Genomic DNA, 13,208 nt, shown 5'->3' on the forward strand with positions numbered 1-13,208 from the left:
CAGCACCAAAATTCCAGGATTTTATACTCCAGGGTTTAAACGCCCGGTGTGCAGGAGGCCTCAAAGCTAACCAATGAGGACCCTAACGTGGTATTGTTTTTGGGTCTCTCCTAGGAGTACTGTAGACGGGGTCAGGAGATGCTGCAGTCGATGGAGAAGTGGCAGAGCCTCAGCTCTCAGGAGGTGCACAGGTACATGGTGAAGTTACAGGCGTACAAAGAGATGTTATCCAAGTTCTCGAGGAGGCTGGAGGAATCCCGTATTCGGCTGGAGAAGACGGTCAGACTCTATCAGTTCTTCGACAAGGTCAGTGAGGAACACAACCGGCCGCAATTATCAGAGATAACTCAGAAAACACGAAAAAAAAACCCCAGAGTACGACTCCTCCCGAGTATTCCTATCATCAAAGTACGCCACATTCATTATTCTTTTATTTGAAATTGTCTACATTCTTCATCATGTAAAAATGCAACATGAGCTGTAGATAAATGAGCCTTTTACCAGGGGGTTCCCGGAGACCGAGACCTGACACTTAGGCCCCTTTCACACTGGGGCAGTGGGGGCGTCGGCGGTAAAACAGCGCTATTTTTAGCGCTGTTTTACCGTTGTTTTTGCGGCTTTATTCGGCCGCTAGCGGTGCGGTTTTAACCCCCCGCTGACGGCCGAAAAAGGGTTAAATCCGCTCGCATAGCGCGGTATTGCCACGGTATAGCCGCGCTGCCCCATTGATTTCAATGGGCAGGAGCAGCTCCAAAGATGCGACTTGCAGGAGTTTTTTTCTTCTCCTGCCAGCGCACCGCTTCAGTGTGAAAGCCCTCGGGCTTTCACACTGAACAAACAGCAGCGACTGTTTTGGGTCGGTTTGCAGGCGGTATTTTTAGCGCAATAACGCCTGCAAACCGCCCCAGTGTGAAAGGGGTCTTATTTCCGGGGTTCCTTCGAGGGGAAGAAGGTTGAAAAAACTCCTGCACTTCATTAGCACTGGATGTATGTATTAGCATGGGGTGTGGGGTGTGCTGGAGGGTCTATTGATGTTGTCTGCTGGGGGATCTATTGTCACTGGTGGGGATCTGATTATGAGAGAGGGTCTATTGTTGCTGATGGGGAATCTATTGTTGCTGGGGGGTCTTATGTTGCTCGAAGGGATCTATTGTTGAGGGAGAGGTCTATTTTTACTGGCTGCTGGAGGATCTATTAATGCTGGCTGCTGGGAAATCTGTTGTTGTTGCTGGGGGGGGGTCTAATGTTGCTTGGGTGGATATTTTATTACTGGGTGTGATATTTTGTTGTGGGTGGTTCACTGTTGCTGCAGGGAATCTATTGTTGTTGGGGTGGAGTCTATTGTTGTGTGGGGATCTATTGCTGGGATTCTATTGGTGCTGGCTGCAGGGGATCTATTTGACTTCTTTTCTTTTTATCATCAACATGTTCCATACAAATAATTTAGCACCACAAAATGATACTTGGTTCTGTATTCTCTAAAAGGGGCAGTACTGGTAGGTGGGTAGGGGGTGGAATCCAGGGACATGGTCAGAGGTGGGTAGGGGGTGGAATCCAGGGACATGGTCAGAGGTGGGTAGGGGGTGGAATCCAGGGACATGGTCAGAGGTGGGTAGGGGGTGGAATCCAGGGACATGGTCAGAGGTGGGTAGGGGGTGGAATCCAGGGACATGGTCAGAGGTGGGTAGGGGGTGGAATCCAGGGAACATGGTCAGAGGTGGGTAGGGGGTGGAATCCAGGGAACATGGTCAGAGGTGGGTAGGGGGTGGAATCCAGGGACGTGGTCAGAGGTGGGTAGGGGGTAGAATCCAAGGACGTGGTCAGAGGTGGGTAGGGGGTGGAATCCAGGGAACATGGTCAGAGGTGGGTAGGGGGTGGAATCCAGGGACGTGGTCAGAGGTGGGTAGGGGGTAGAATCCAAGGACGTGGTCAGAGGTGGGTAGGGGGTGGAATCCAGGGACGTGGTCAGAGGTGAGTAGGGGGTAGAATCCAGGGACGTGGTCAGAGGTGAGTAGGGGGTGGAATCCAGGGACGTGGTCAGAGGTGGGTAGGGGGTGGAATCCAGGGACATGGTCAGAGGTGGGTAGGGGGTGGAATCCAGGGACATGGTCAGAGGTGGGTAGGGGGTGGAATCCAGGGAACATGGTCAGAGGTGGGTAGGGGGTGGAATCCAGGGAACATGGTCAGAGGTGGGTAGGGGGTGGAATCCAGGGACGTGGTCAGAGGTGGGTAGGGGGTAGAATCCAAGGACGTGGTCAGAGGTGGGTAGGGGGTGGAATCCAGGGAACATGGTCAGAGGTGGGTAGGGGGTGGAATCCAGGGACGTGGTCAGAGGTGGGTAGGGGGTAGAATCCAAGGACGTGGTCAGAGGTGGGTAGGGGGTGGAATCCAGGGACGTGGTCAGAGGTGAGTAGGGGGTAGAATCCAGGGACGTGGTCAGAGGTGAGTAGGGGGTGGAATCCAGGGACGTGGTCAGAGGTGGGTAGGGGGTGGAATCCAGGGACATGGTCAGAGGTGGGTAGGGGGTGGAATCCAGGGACATGGTCAGAGGTGGGTAGGGGGTGGAATCCAGGGACATGGTCAGAGGTGGGTAGGGGGTGGAATCCAGGGACATGGTCAGAGGTGGGTAGGGGGTGGAATCCAGGGACGTGGTCAGAGGTGGGTAGGGGGTGGAATCCAGGGACGTGGGTAGGGGGCGGAGACAAGGGGTGACTCAGACGGGGGGAGTTCCTGCACCTATTCTCCGAGAAAAAAAAGCCCTGTGTATATCGAAGTGAATTTCCCCATAAGAAATAATGGAAACTCAGTTGATTTGTTCCACAACCATTTATTCATAAGTCCTTCAGTTTATAGTCCATATAAAAAGATTATAGCGATGTGACCAGGTTGTGTAACCATAAAATGTCCATCCACAAATGGAAGCCTCCACAAGGGGATTAGACGCAAAATCCAGCAGGAGCTCCAGAGTATAAAAGAGAAGAGACTTGACGGACTGTTTTCCAAAATTCTGCGATTTTTAGGGCAGGACCAGAAAATATGCCCAAAGCAGTTTTACTTCAACAAATATTCGGTGAAGGTTTATACCGCTTTGCAAGAAAGCGAGTGTATGGCGGTCCCATTGATCTGGGCATTTATCAGACTGCGTTACCCCCATTAACTCCGGTACCAGAACAGGAACCCGAATCTTCATTTGCATTGCACACCCTCTGCTCTGTGTACCGGGCTGACCTCGCGGAATTCAGTGTCTTTTAACATTACGCATTACAGGACAGCCATGGAAAGCAAATGAGCTCATTTGTTTATTAACAGTCATTCTAGTTGCAGCAACCCAAAGCACAATGATAAAGGCCAACTCCAACTTTAAAGTGGTTGTAAACGTTCATTTATTTGATTTTTTTCTAATAAAAATAACAAACCTGTCATACCTGCCACGATTCTCCTCTTCCTGGGTCCCCCTCTGGTGCTCCAGGCTCCTCCTCTTCATCGAGTGACCCCGCTCTTAAAGCCGCTCTCCCTGTGTTTATTGACACAGACAGCTGGACTCGGCCCTGCCCTCTGCTCCCTTGTCACAGCTTTTGATTGACAGCAAATGGCTCCTCCAATGAGGAAAGCAACAGCAGCTGGAGCTGCTGCACTTGTGCACATCGCTGGATTTGATCGAGCTCAGGTAAGAAAGAGGGGGGGGGGAGCTGCAGCACAGAAGGTTTTTCACCTTAATGCATAGAATGTGTTAAGTGATTGTAAAGTCTCCTTTAAAAAACAAAAAAAACATGTTATACTTACCTGCTCTGTGTAATGGTTTTGCACAGACTAACCCAGATCCTCATCTTCACGCCAGTGCTCCTGCTGGTTGCCCCCACACCAAGCAGTTTGCAATGGGGGCACCTGATCACCTGACCGTTCAGCGGCTCCGTGTGTCCATTTACAGGCGGAGCCGTGGCGTGACCCCGCCACCTTCATCTCCTGATTGGCTCACTGGCTGTGATTGACAGCCAGTCAGGTAAGTATAACATGTGTTTTTTTTTTTTCAAAAAGGAGACTTTACAATCACTTTAATACTTTAATACATTCTATGCATTAAGGTGAAAAAACCTTCTGTGCTGCAGCTCTCCCCCCCCCCCTCCACCCCTTTCCTTACCTGAGCGCGATCGGATCCAGTGATGTGCACAAGCACAGCGGCTCCAGCTGCTGTTGCTCTCCTCAAAAGCCAATCAGGAGTGCGTGTCCTGGGGGAGGCAAGGCTGTCGTGGACATCGCTGGATCGAAATGGGGCTCAGGGTAAGTATTAGGGGGGGCTGCTGCACACAGAAGGTAAAAAAACCTTGTGCCTTTACAACCCCTTTAAGGTGAAAAAACCTTAAAGGGGTTGTAAACCTTCGTGGTTTTATATCTTAATGCATTCTATGCATCGAGGTGAAAAACCTCTTGCAGTGCAGCAGCCCTACAGTGCGTTTTACTTGCCGGAACCCTCTTTTTCTAGTGCCGGGGATGAGCACACCAGCTCTAGCCGGTGTCTCGTGTCCTGATTGGCTAGATTGATAGCAGCGCAGCCATTGGCTCCCACTGCTGTCAATCAAATCCAATGATGCCGGGGGCGGGGCCGAGTCATACATTCGACGGCTATGGACGCCGAATGCTGGACTCGGGAGCACGCCCACAAGGTAACCCCCTCGGAGAAGCGCTTTTCCGAGGGGGTCATCTGATGTGGGGGAGGAGCCGCAAGAGCCGCCGGGGGGGACCCCAGAAGAGCAGGTTCGGGTCACTCTGGGCAAAACTAACTGCACAGTGGAGGTAAGTGTGAAAAAAAAGAACCTTTAAAATCACTTTAAGGCTTTACAACCACTTTAAGTCCATGTTACTTGTTGCACACATATTTCGGGTGTAACATGGTCCCAAGTGGACTCTGCCCAACTCCCCACACCCCCCATACCCCAAAGGACATACCACCCCCTCCCCCTCCCAACAGCATGCGTCAGATTTGAAATTGGTGCGGCTGCACAAAGCCCCTCCCACCAAGCTGCTTCATTCATAGGGATCTGTGAATGAACTAACTACAGGTGCATTAGATTGCTGAGAGGACCGCTCCAAGCGTCGGTGATCCACTGAATCCGGGTGCAGGTGTTCTGTAGTGCTCATCCAACCCCGTTGTGTAATATTAGATTCAAATACGCCACACTCCTGACAGACCAAGTATTACATGAGGATGGAAAGCGGCCTCAGCCCAGGCATGGCCTGGGAGGAGCTTAGGCTGAGGTCGCTCTCCATCCTCATTTTAAAACATGGGCTGTCAGAAGTACAACGTCTTTTGCATCTGATATGAATAAACTACAAGTCCGATCTGCCCACCCCCAGCAGACGGACTTGTCGTTCTACATGCAGTATAAATAAAGTGTGATGATCATTGCAATCCTAGTTCATTGACACTTCCTCCGCACTCTCCATCTTAGTCTGTACTTCATTATAGACAGGGAGCTGGAGGAAGAGTCTGCAGGAGCCTGGCAATGCCCCTGTAATCCGCTGACCATGGCTCGGGGACTGGCTGGAGCAACTATGACGTCACTCCCGCGCATGCACACAGGAGCCGCCGTTCACGGCTCAGGGCTCTGAAGGAATGGCACGAGTGGCCGCTCAGAGCGCATGGGTCAGTGATGTCACTGGCTGCATTTAATGGAAATATCTCCTAAACGGCGCACCTTTAGAAGATCGTTACACTTCCTTATAGACTTATCTATAGGTAAAAGTCAGGAAAGGAAGTTTACTTCCTCTTTAAGGCCTCACCAGCTGCATCACCAGGTCCGTGATTTATGTACTAAAGACAGACAGACAGGCAGCTCAAATTTTTAGAAGAAAGTCAGCAGTTGTTGGTATGTCAGTGCATGTTTCCTCTAATGCACATGCACCAAACACAAGGCCTGCTGGGCATTTTATGTGGCTTTCATGCCTCCTGCAGCTGCTGTACGTCCCTTGGGCAGCTGCAGGGAGGCTCGTCTCTACCCTCTAACCCCCCCCCCATCTCAGCTGAGGGGGAGGACAGAACTCTTCCTACAGATCCTGCACCCCCTCGTGTCTGCCTCCCTGATTTCAGCAGACTCCAGCAGCTGATTCCAGCCCTCCTCTGGTCCTCCTCCAGACCCTGCACTTTTTCTGCTTCCCAGCTCTGCCCCCTAGCTTCTTCCAAGCAAGCAGTACAAGGTAAGGTGGGTGGGGGTGCACTGTGATGGAAGGGATTGTGGGGGACGCTTTACTTCTCACGGTGGAGTTCTTGACTTTCTGATGTGGAGGGGAGATGGGGGTGATCTGGACATCTAGTCTTACAGATACAACCTGCCCTTTGAGGGCAACCGTAATGCTGATGTGGCCAGTGATGAAATTAAAGCGGAGTTCCACCCAAAAATGGAACTTCCGCTTTTCGGAACCCCCCCCCCCCCCCTCCGGTGTCACATTTGGCACCGGGGGGAGCATATACTTGTCTAATGCAGGTATTTTTCTCCCAGTTCCGGGCATGGATACCCGAGCCCCCGCGGTCGCTTCACTTCCTGATTCCCTTACCGAAGATGGCGGCGGCAGCACCCGAGAGCCGAGGGAGAGATCGGCTTCGGGTGCCGACATCGCGGGTGCCCGGGACAGGTAGGTGTCCTTATTTTAAAAGTCAGCAGCTGCAGGATTTGTAGCTGCTGACTTTGAAGAAAAAAAGAAAAAAAAAATGGCGGAATGCTTTAAGTTGGACACCCCTGATCTAATGTATTGCCCTGTGGGACTACAAATCCCATCATTCCTTCTGTAACACCCGGCTGCTTCCTCTTCTGGTGTAGAACGGAGGGAATTATTTGTGACTCTGCGTTTTGGGGCGGCTCAGAATGAAATCCATTACAGATGTGTAGGGCTGAGGTTTCCTGGATGAAATGCGGCTTTTATATAATGAATAAATGACTCCAGAAATCCTGCGGTGGGGATTGGTGGGGATTGGTGGGGATTGGACGCTGTGACTCATGCACAGATCGCTTTCATTTCATGTAATCCTCACTGACTCTTGTTTTCCCTCTGAATGGCTGTTCTCCGCCCGTGTTCTGCCCTGTTTTTATAGCCTTTGATGATGGGCAGCAAATGATTCCAGCACTGAAGAGCGGGAAGCCCAAGGGAGAGAAGCTGCGCGCTTACTTTTTAATCCCGGGCTCCGTGATTTCCCCCCCCCCCCTGCTGGTCAAAGTCGAAACTGCAAGGCTGAGCAAACCAAGCACCAAAGGCAGGGATATGCAATTAGTGGACCTCCAGCTGTTGCAGAACTACAAGTCCCATGAGGCATAGCAAGACTCTGACAGCCACAAGCATGCCACCCAGAGGCAGAGGCATGATGGGACTTGTAGTTTTGCAACAGCTGGAGGTCCGCTAATTGCATATCCCTGACCTAAGTGAACCACAAGTAACAGCAAAAGGACCCCATTTACACTTTGCAAATGACAGATCTGGTGCAGCTGCGCATAGGAACCAATCGGCTTCCAGATTATATTGTCAAAGCTTAACCACTTCAGCCCCGGAAGATTTTGGCTGCTGAATGAGCGGGCCGTTTTTTTTGCGCTTCGGCGCTGCGTCGCTTTAACTGACAATTGCGCGGTCCTGCGACGTTGCACCCAAAACAAAATTGACGTCCCCCCCCCCCCCCCCACAAATAGAGATTCCTTTTGCTTGTATTTGATCACCTCTGCGGTTTTTATTTTTTGCGCTATAAACAAAAAAATAGCGACAATTTTGAAAAAAAACACAATATTTTGTACTTTTTGCTATAATAAATATCCCCATTTTTTTTTTTTTAAAAGCTAATTTTTTTCTCAGTTTAGGCCGATATGTATTCTTCTACATATTTTTGGTAAAAAAAAAAATCGCAATAAGTGTATATTGATTGGTTTCGCAGAAGTTATAGCGTCTACAAAATAGGGGATCGATTTTATAGCATTTTTATTTATTTTTTTAAATTATTATTAGTAATGGCTGTGATCTGCAATTTATCGTGACTGCGACGTTATGGCGGACGCATCGGACACTTTTGACACATTTTTGGCACCATTGTCATTTACACAGCGATCAGTGCTATAAAAATGCATTGATTGCTGTATAAATGTCACTGGCAGTGAAGGGGTTAAACACTAGGGGGTTAATTGTGTTCCCTGGGAGGTGATTCTAACTGAAGGGGGGAGGGGACTGACTGGAGGAAGTGACGGATCGTGGCTCCTAGCTAATAGGAACACACGATCTGTCACTCCTCTCAGAACAGGGAAGTGTATGTTCACACACACTCGTCCCTGTTCTGTGTCTCCTGCCCACGATCGATTGTGACCGTCGGCCACGAGCATCGGCACCCCCCGCTGTGCAGCGCGCCCGCTATCCCGATCCCGCGAGCCGACGTACAGCTACGACGGTTCGCACGATCGTGCCGACCCGCCGCAGTATAATGACGACGGCTGGTCGGCAAGCTGTTAAAGTGTTACTAGGCCCAGGAGCCTGCACTCACTATATCTGGTCCCCCACAGTACACAGAACATGGAAACACAATTGTTTTAGTAAATATAAACTGCTAAATACCTTTTCTCATCAGCAGTATAGAGCAGTCTTGTGACTTCTATCCGTGTCTGGTTAAAGCTTGTAGGAGGAGTTATACTGCACTGGCTGTCCTATGAGGCTGCGGGGCCCCTGACCCTCTGTCTGGACAGCGCTGATTGGCCCTGTGCTGATCACATGCACCCTCCCAAGAGCAAAAAAAAAAAAAAAACTCTCTAGCAATACACACCAAACTGAGCATGTGCAGAGTGCCCCCCAGGCCGATTCATCAGTTGATGGATTGGGGACAGTGGAAGCAGGGGGGGGGGTCAGAGAAGACACGATCAAACAGCCTTTTTACATAACACAGAGGATTAACCCCTTAGGTTCCACAGTGAGTATAATGAGCACGCTTTACTACATATACAGACTGATTTGACTGTTGTGGGTTTGGGAACACTTCGATTATATGCAGGGGGGGGTTCCCAGTGATTAACTTAGTGTGAAAGCCCCATTGGAAGGCTGGCGGCTCCCTCGGCTAATCGTGGCCGCTCACATTGAAAGCGAAACTAAATGGAGAATTGCTTTCCTCTCCTTCAGTTGTTCCTATCCCTTGCTAGTATCTTCTTCCAGGTTCCAGTCTTTGGGCCCCATTCATTGGCCAGCGCACCATGACATCACTCCTGTGCATGTGCAGGAGGCCGTCCTTCCAGCACACACACACGCAGTGCCGGCGCTGTAGGCTGAGCTGCACTTGCGCAGCTCCGTTTACATTGCCAAAGAAGATGGTGAGCAGGCAGGTAGGTGCAATTTATTGCGGAAGAGAACGCAATGCATGTATCGCAGATCGTTACAGTTGAACGTTTTTTGTTCTACTTTTAACCACATGCCGACCAGCGCACGACGACGTACGTCGGCACAATGACACGGCTGGGGCAAATGGGCGTACAGGTACGTCCCCTTTATATCGCGGCCTTGTGGGCACGCACACGCCCGTCATGTACCCCGTGACCGCGCCCGCGGTCCCGCAGAATCAGTGTCCGCCGGGGGCCCGCGATCGTGTCACAAGGAGTTTCCCTGTTCTGCCTAGCAACATGACAGGGATCTACTGCTCCCTGTCATCGGGAGCAGTGATCGCTGTCATGTGAGTGGTAGCCCATCACTCCCTAGGACACACTTAACCCCTTCATTGCCCCCCCCTAGTGTTTAACCCCTTCCCTGCCAGTGACATTTACACAGTAACCAGTGCATTTTTATAGCAATGATCGCTGTATAAATGACAATGGTCCCAAAATAGTGTCAAAAGTGTCCGACATAATGTCGCAGTCACGATAAAAATCGCAGATCGCCGCCATTACTAATAATAAAAAAATATTAATAATAAAAATGCCACAAATCTTTCCCCTATTTTGTAGACGCTATAACTTTGCGCAAACCAATAAATATACGCTTATTGCAATTTTTTTTTTTTACCCAAAAATATGTAGAAGAATACGTATCGGCCTAAACTGAGGGATTTTTTTCTTCTTTTTATTTATATTTTTTGTGGATATTTATTATAGCAAAAAGTAAAAAAATCTTGCTTTTTTTTTTTGTTTATAGTGCAAAAAATAAAAACCGCAGAGGTGATCAAATACCACCAAAAGAAATCTCTATTTGTGGGAAGAAAAAGACATCAATTTTGTTTGGGTGCAACGTCGCACAACGACCGCACAATTGTCAGTTAAAGCGACGCAGTGCCCTATCGCAAAAAAAGCTCTGGTCAGGAAGGGGAGGGGGGAGGTAAATCCTTCCGGGGCTGAAGTGGTTAAGGATTTTTTTTTTTTTCCCGCCATCTGTGTCCCATTGTAGACATTTCTCTTCACTTCCTGTCTAATAGCCAAACAGGAAGTGAGAGGAAATCCCTGCAAATGAAGGGAATTCCTTGGGGACCCCCCAGATCACCAGAACTAGTGTCCCCCATTGGAAGATTTCCCTTCTATTACTTTTCTGGGGACAACCCAAAATTTGGGATTTTCTTAAACTTTCAATGATAATAGTAACCAGGACAATTAGAGCGGCTGAAACTCCTTATCGGGGACACAGACAGCAATAAAAACTGCCAGGGGTTCTAATCCCTCTCCACTCTTATCAAAACGGGGGGGGAAAAAAGTTTTGCCTTTTTGTCATACTTTAAATCACTTTTAGGGCCGGTTTATACCAGATGCAGTCCAGTGCGCTTTTGTTTTTTTTGTTTTTTCCTGCATCAGACATACCATGGACAGTAGTTATACGGGATCCGATGGTAGAGTTCACAGCGGTGCAGTCATTTCCAGTGCAGGAAAAAAAAAAAGTAGAACAATGCTGCATATTTTTGTTCTGCACTGAATTGTACTGGAATGCGGAAAAATGCATCAAAAAATGCACTGAAACGCATCAGAACGCTTCACATGGGAAAAAAAAAACACACCTGGGAAACAGGGGAAAAAAAGTGCACTGGAATGCATTGAAAACACTTGGGACCGGTTCACACCACAAAAACGCACTCCAGATCCTTCCCGATGCGTTTCTGCATGCACGGTTTTTAAGCGCTCCGGTGCGTTTTTGGTGCATTTCTGATGCGTTTCTGGAATGCTTTCCAGGTGCTTTTATTTTTTCTTTTTTCCTGTTTTATTTTAAAATACTAGGGTCCAGTTCCTTTTTGATGCGTTCCAGTCCAGGAAGAATGCAGCATGTTCTACTTTTTTTTTTTTTTTTTTTCCTGGAACTGGAAAGCCCTGGAACTGACCGCACTGGTGTGAACTGTGCCATTGGAAACCATATAACCTACTTTCCCTGCGTTTTTGATGCAGAACAAAAACGCACTGGACTGCATGTGGTGTGAACTGGCCCTTAAAAAAATGTGGCATGCAGAAACGCATCTGGAACGAGATTTTTAAGGTGTGAAGGGGGCTCTTAAAGCAGAACTCCACTGCATCTGAGCACCGCAAAGTGGAAAACTCTTTTTTTATTCATTTTTATTATTCAGAGCAATCTCCCCCGTCCATCCATCCGTCCATCCATCCCATGTCTCCTTTATTTTGTTAAGAAATCCCTATGAAAAAAACATCTCTCCTCTAACATTTCTGGCTACAGCCATCTTGAGTAAGGGCAAATGATTCATGTAGTATTTACTTCCTGGAATCCATCTGCCCTTAGCTCAGGCATGCATGCGTGCTTAGGTAACTGAAGAAATGTAAAAAAAAAAAGGGGGGGTAGAACAAGTAAATATGATATACTTTCCTAACTATTTACTAAAAAAGGGGGGGGGGGTGTAAAACAAGTAAATATGATATACTTTCCTAACTATTTACTTAAAAAAAAAAGGGGGGGGGAGTAAAACAAGTAAATATAATACTTTCCTGACTATTTACTAAAAAAAAGGGAGGGGGGGTAAAACAAGTAAATATGATATACTTTCCTAACTATTTACTAAAAAAAGGGGGGGGGTGTAAAACAAGTAAATATTTTAAACTTTCCTAACTATTTACTAAAAAAAAAAGGGGGGGGTGTAAAACAAGTAAATATGATATACTTTCCTAACTATTTACTAAAAAAAAAAAAAAAGGGGGGGGGGTAAACAAGTAAATATGATATACTTTCCTAACTATTTTCTAAAAAAAAAAAAAAAAGGGGGGGGGGGTAAAACAAGTAAATATGATATACTTTCCTAACTATTTACTAAAAAAAAAGGGGGGGGGGTGTAAAACAAGTAAATATAATATACTTTCCTATTTACTAAAAAAAAAGGGGGGGGAGTAAAACAAGTAAATATGATCTACTTTCCTAACTATTTACAAAAAAAAGGCGGGGGGAGTAAAACAAGTAAATATAATATACTTTCCTAACTATTTACTAAAAAAAAAGGGGGGGGTGTAAAACAAGTAAATATGATATACTTTCCTAACTATTTACTTAAAAAAAAGGGGGGAGTAAAACAAGTAAATATAATACTTTCCTGACTATTTACTAAAAAAAAAGGGGGGGGTAAAACAAGTAAATATGATATACTTTCCTAACTATTTACTAAAAAAAAGGGGGGGGGGGTAAAACAAGTAAATATCATATACTTTCCTAACTATTTACTAAAAAAAGGGGGGGGGGTGTAAAACAAGTTAATATGATATACTTTCTAACTATTTACTAAAAAAAATGGGGGGGGGGTGTAAAACAAGTAAATATTTAAACTTTCTTAACTATTTACTAAAAAAAAAGGGGGGGGTGTAAAACAAATAAATATGATGTACTTTCCTATCTATTTACTAATGTTAGCAGCATGAGGATTACAAATCGCCAATGTTACAATGGGAAGGGCGGTGCAGACTCAGAGTTTATCGGTGTCCTATTGCTGCTAATTTTATTACATTTTAAAATTTTTTAAAATTTATTACAGGTACTTGTATGGAGCCGTCAATTTAAGCAGCACTTTACACATATTGATTGTACATTCACATCAGTCCCCGCCCCAAGGAGCTTACAATCTAAGGTCCCCCAACTCACATTCATACATATATTGGGGACAATTTAGACAGAAGCCAATTAACCTCCCAGCATGTCTGTGGAGTGTTGGGAGGACACCGGAGTTCCCCGGAGGAAACCCGCACAGGGAGAACATGCAAACTCCATGCAGGTAGTGCCATGATTGGGATTTGGATCGG

General features: G+C 47.3%; 1 protein-coding gene across 2 annotated transcripts in view; it reads left to right on the top strand.

Moving 5' to 3' along the window:
• The window catches only part of PLEKHG4 (pleckstrin homology and RhoGEF domain containing G4), a 174,028-nt gene that overhangs the window by 106,106 nt on the left and 54,714 nt on the right, over positions 1-13,208 (top strand). For both annotated transcript variants that reach the window (XM_073605844.1, XM_073605846.1), the window contains exon 13: positions 115-306. In XM_073605844.1, the coding sequence (XP_073461945.1) occupies positions 115-306 (192 nt within the window). The remainder of the gene's footprint in view (positions 1-114; positions 307-13,208) is intronic.

This window comes from Aquarana catesbeiana, linkage group LG11, assembly GCF_042186555.1.
Source record: "Aquarana catesbeiana isolate 2022-GZ linkage group LG11, ASM4218655v1, whole genome shotgun sequence".
Lineage (NCBI taxonomy): Eukaryota > Metazoa > Chordata > Amphibia > Anura > Ranidae > Aquarana > Aquarana catesbeiana.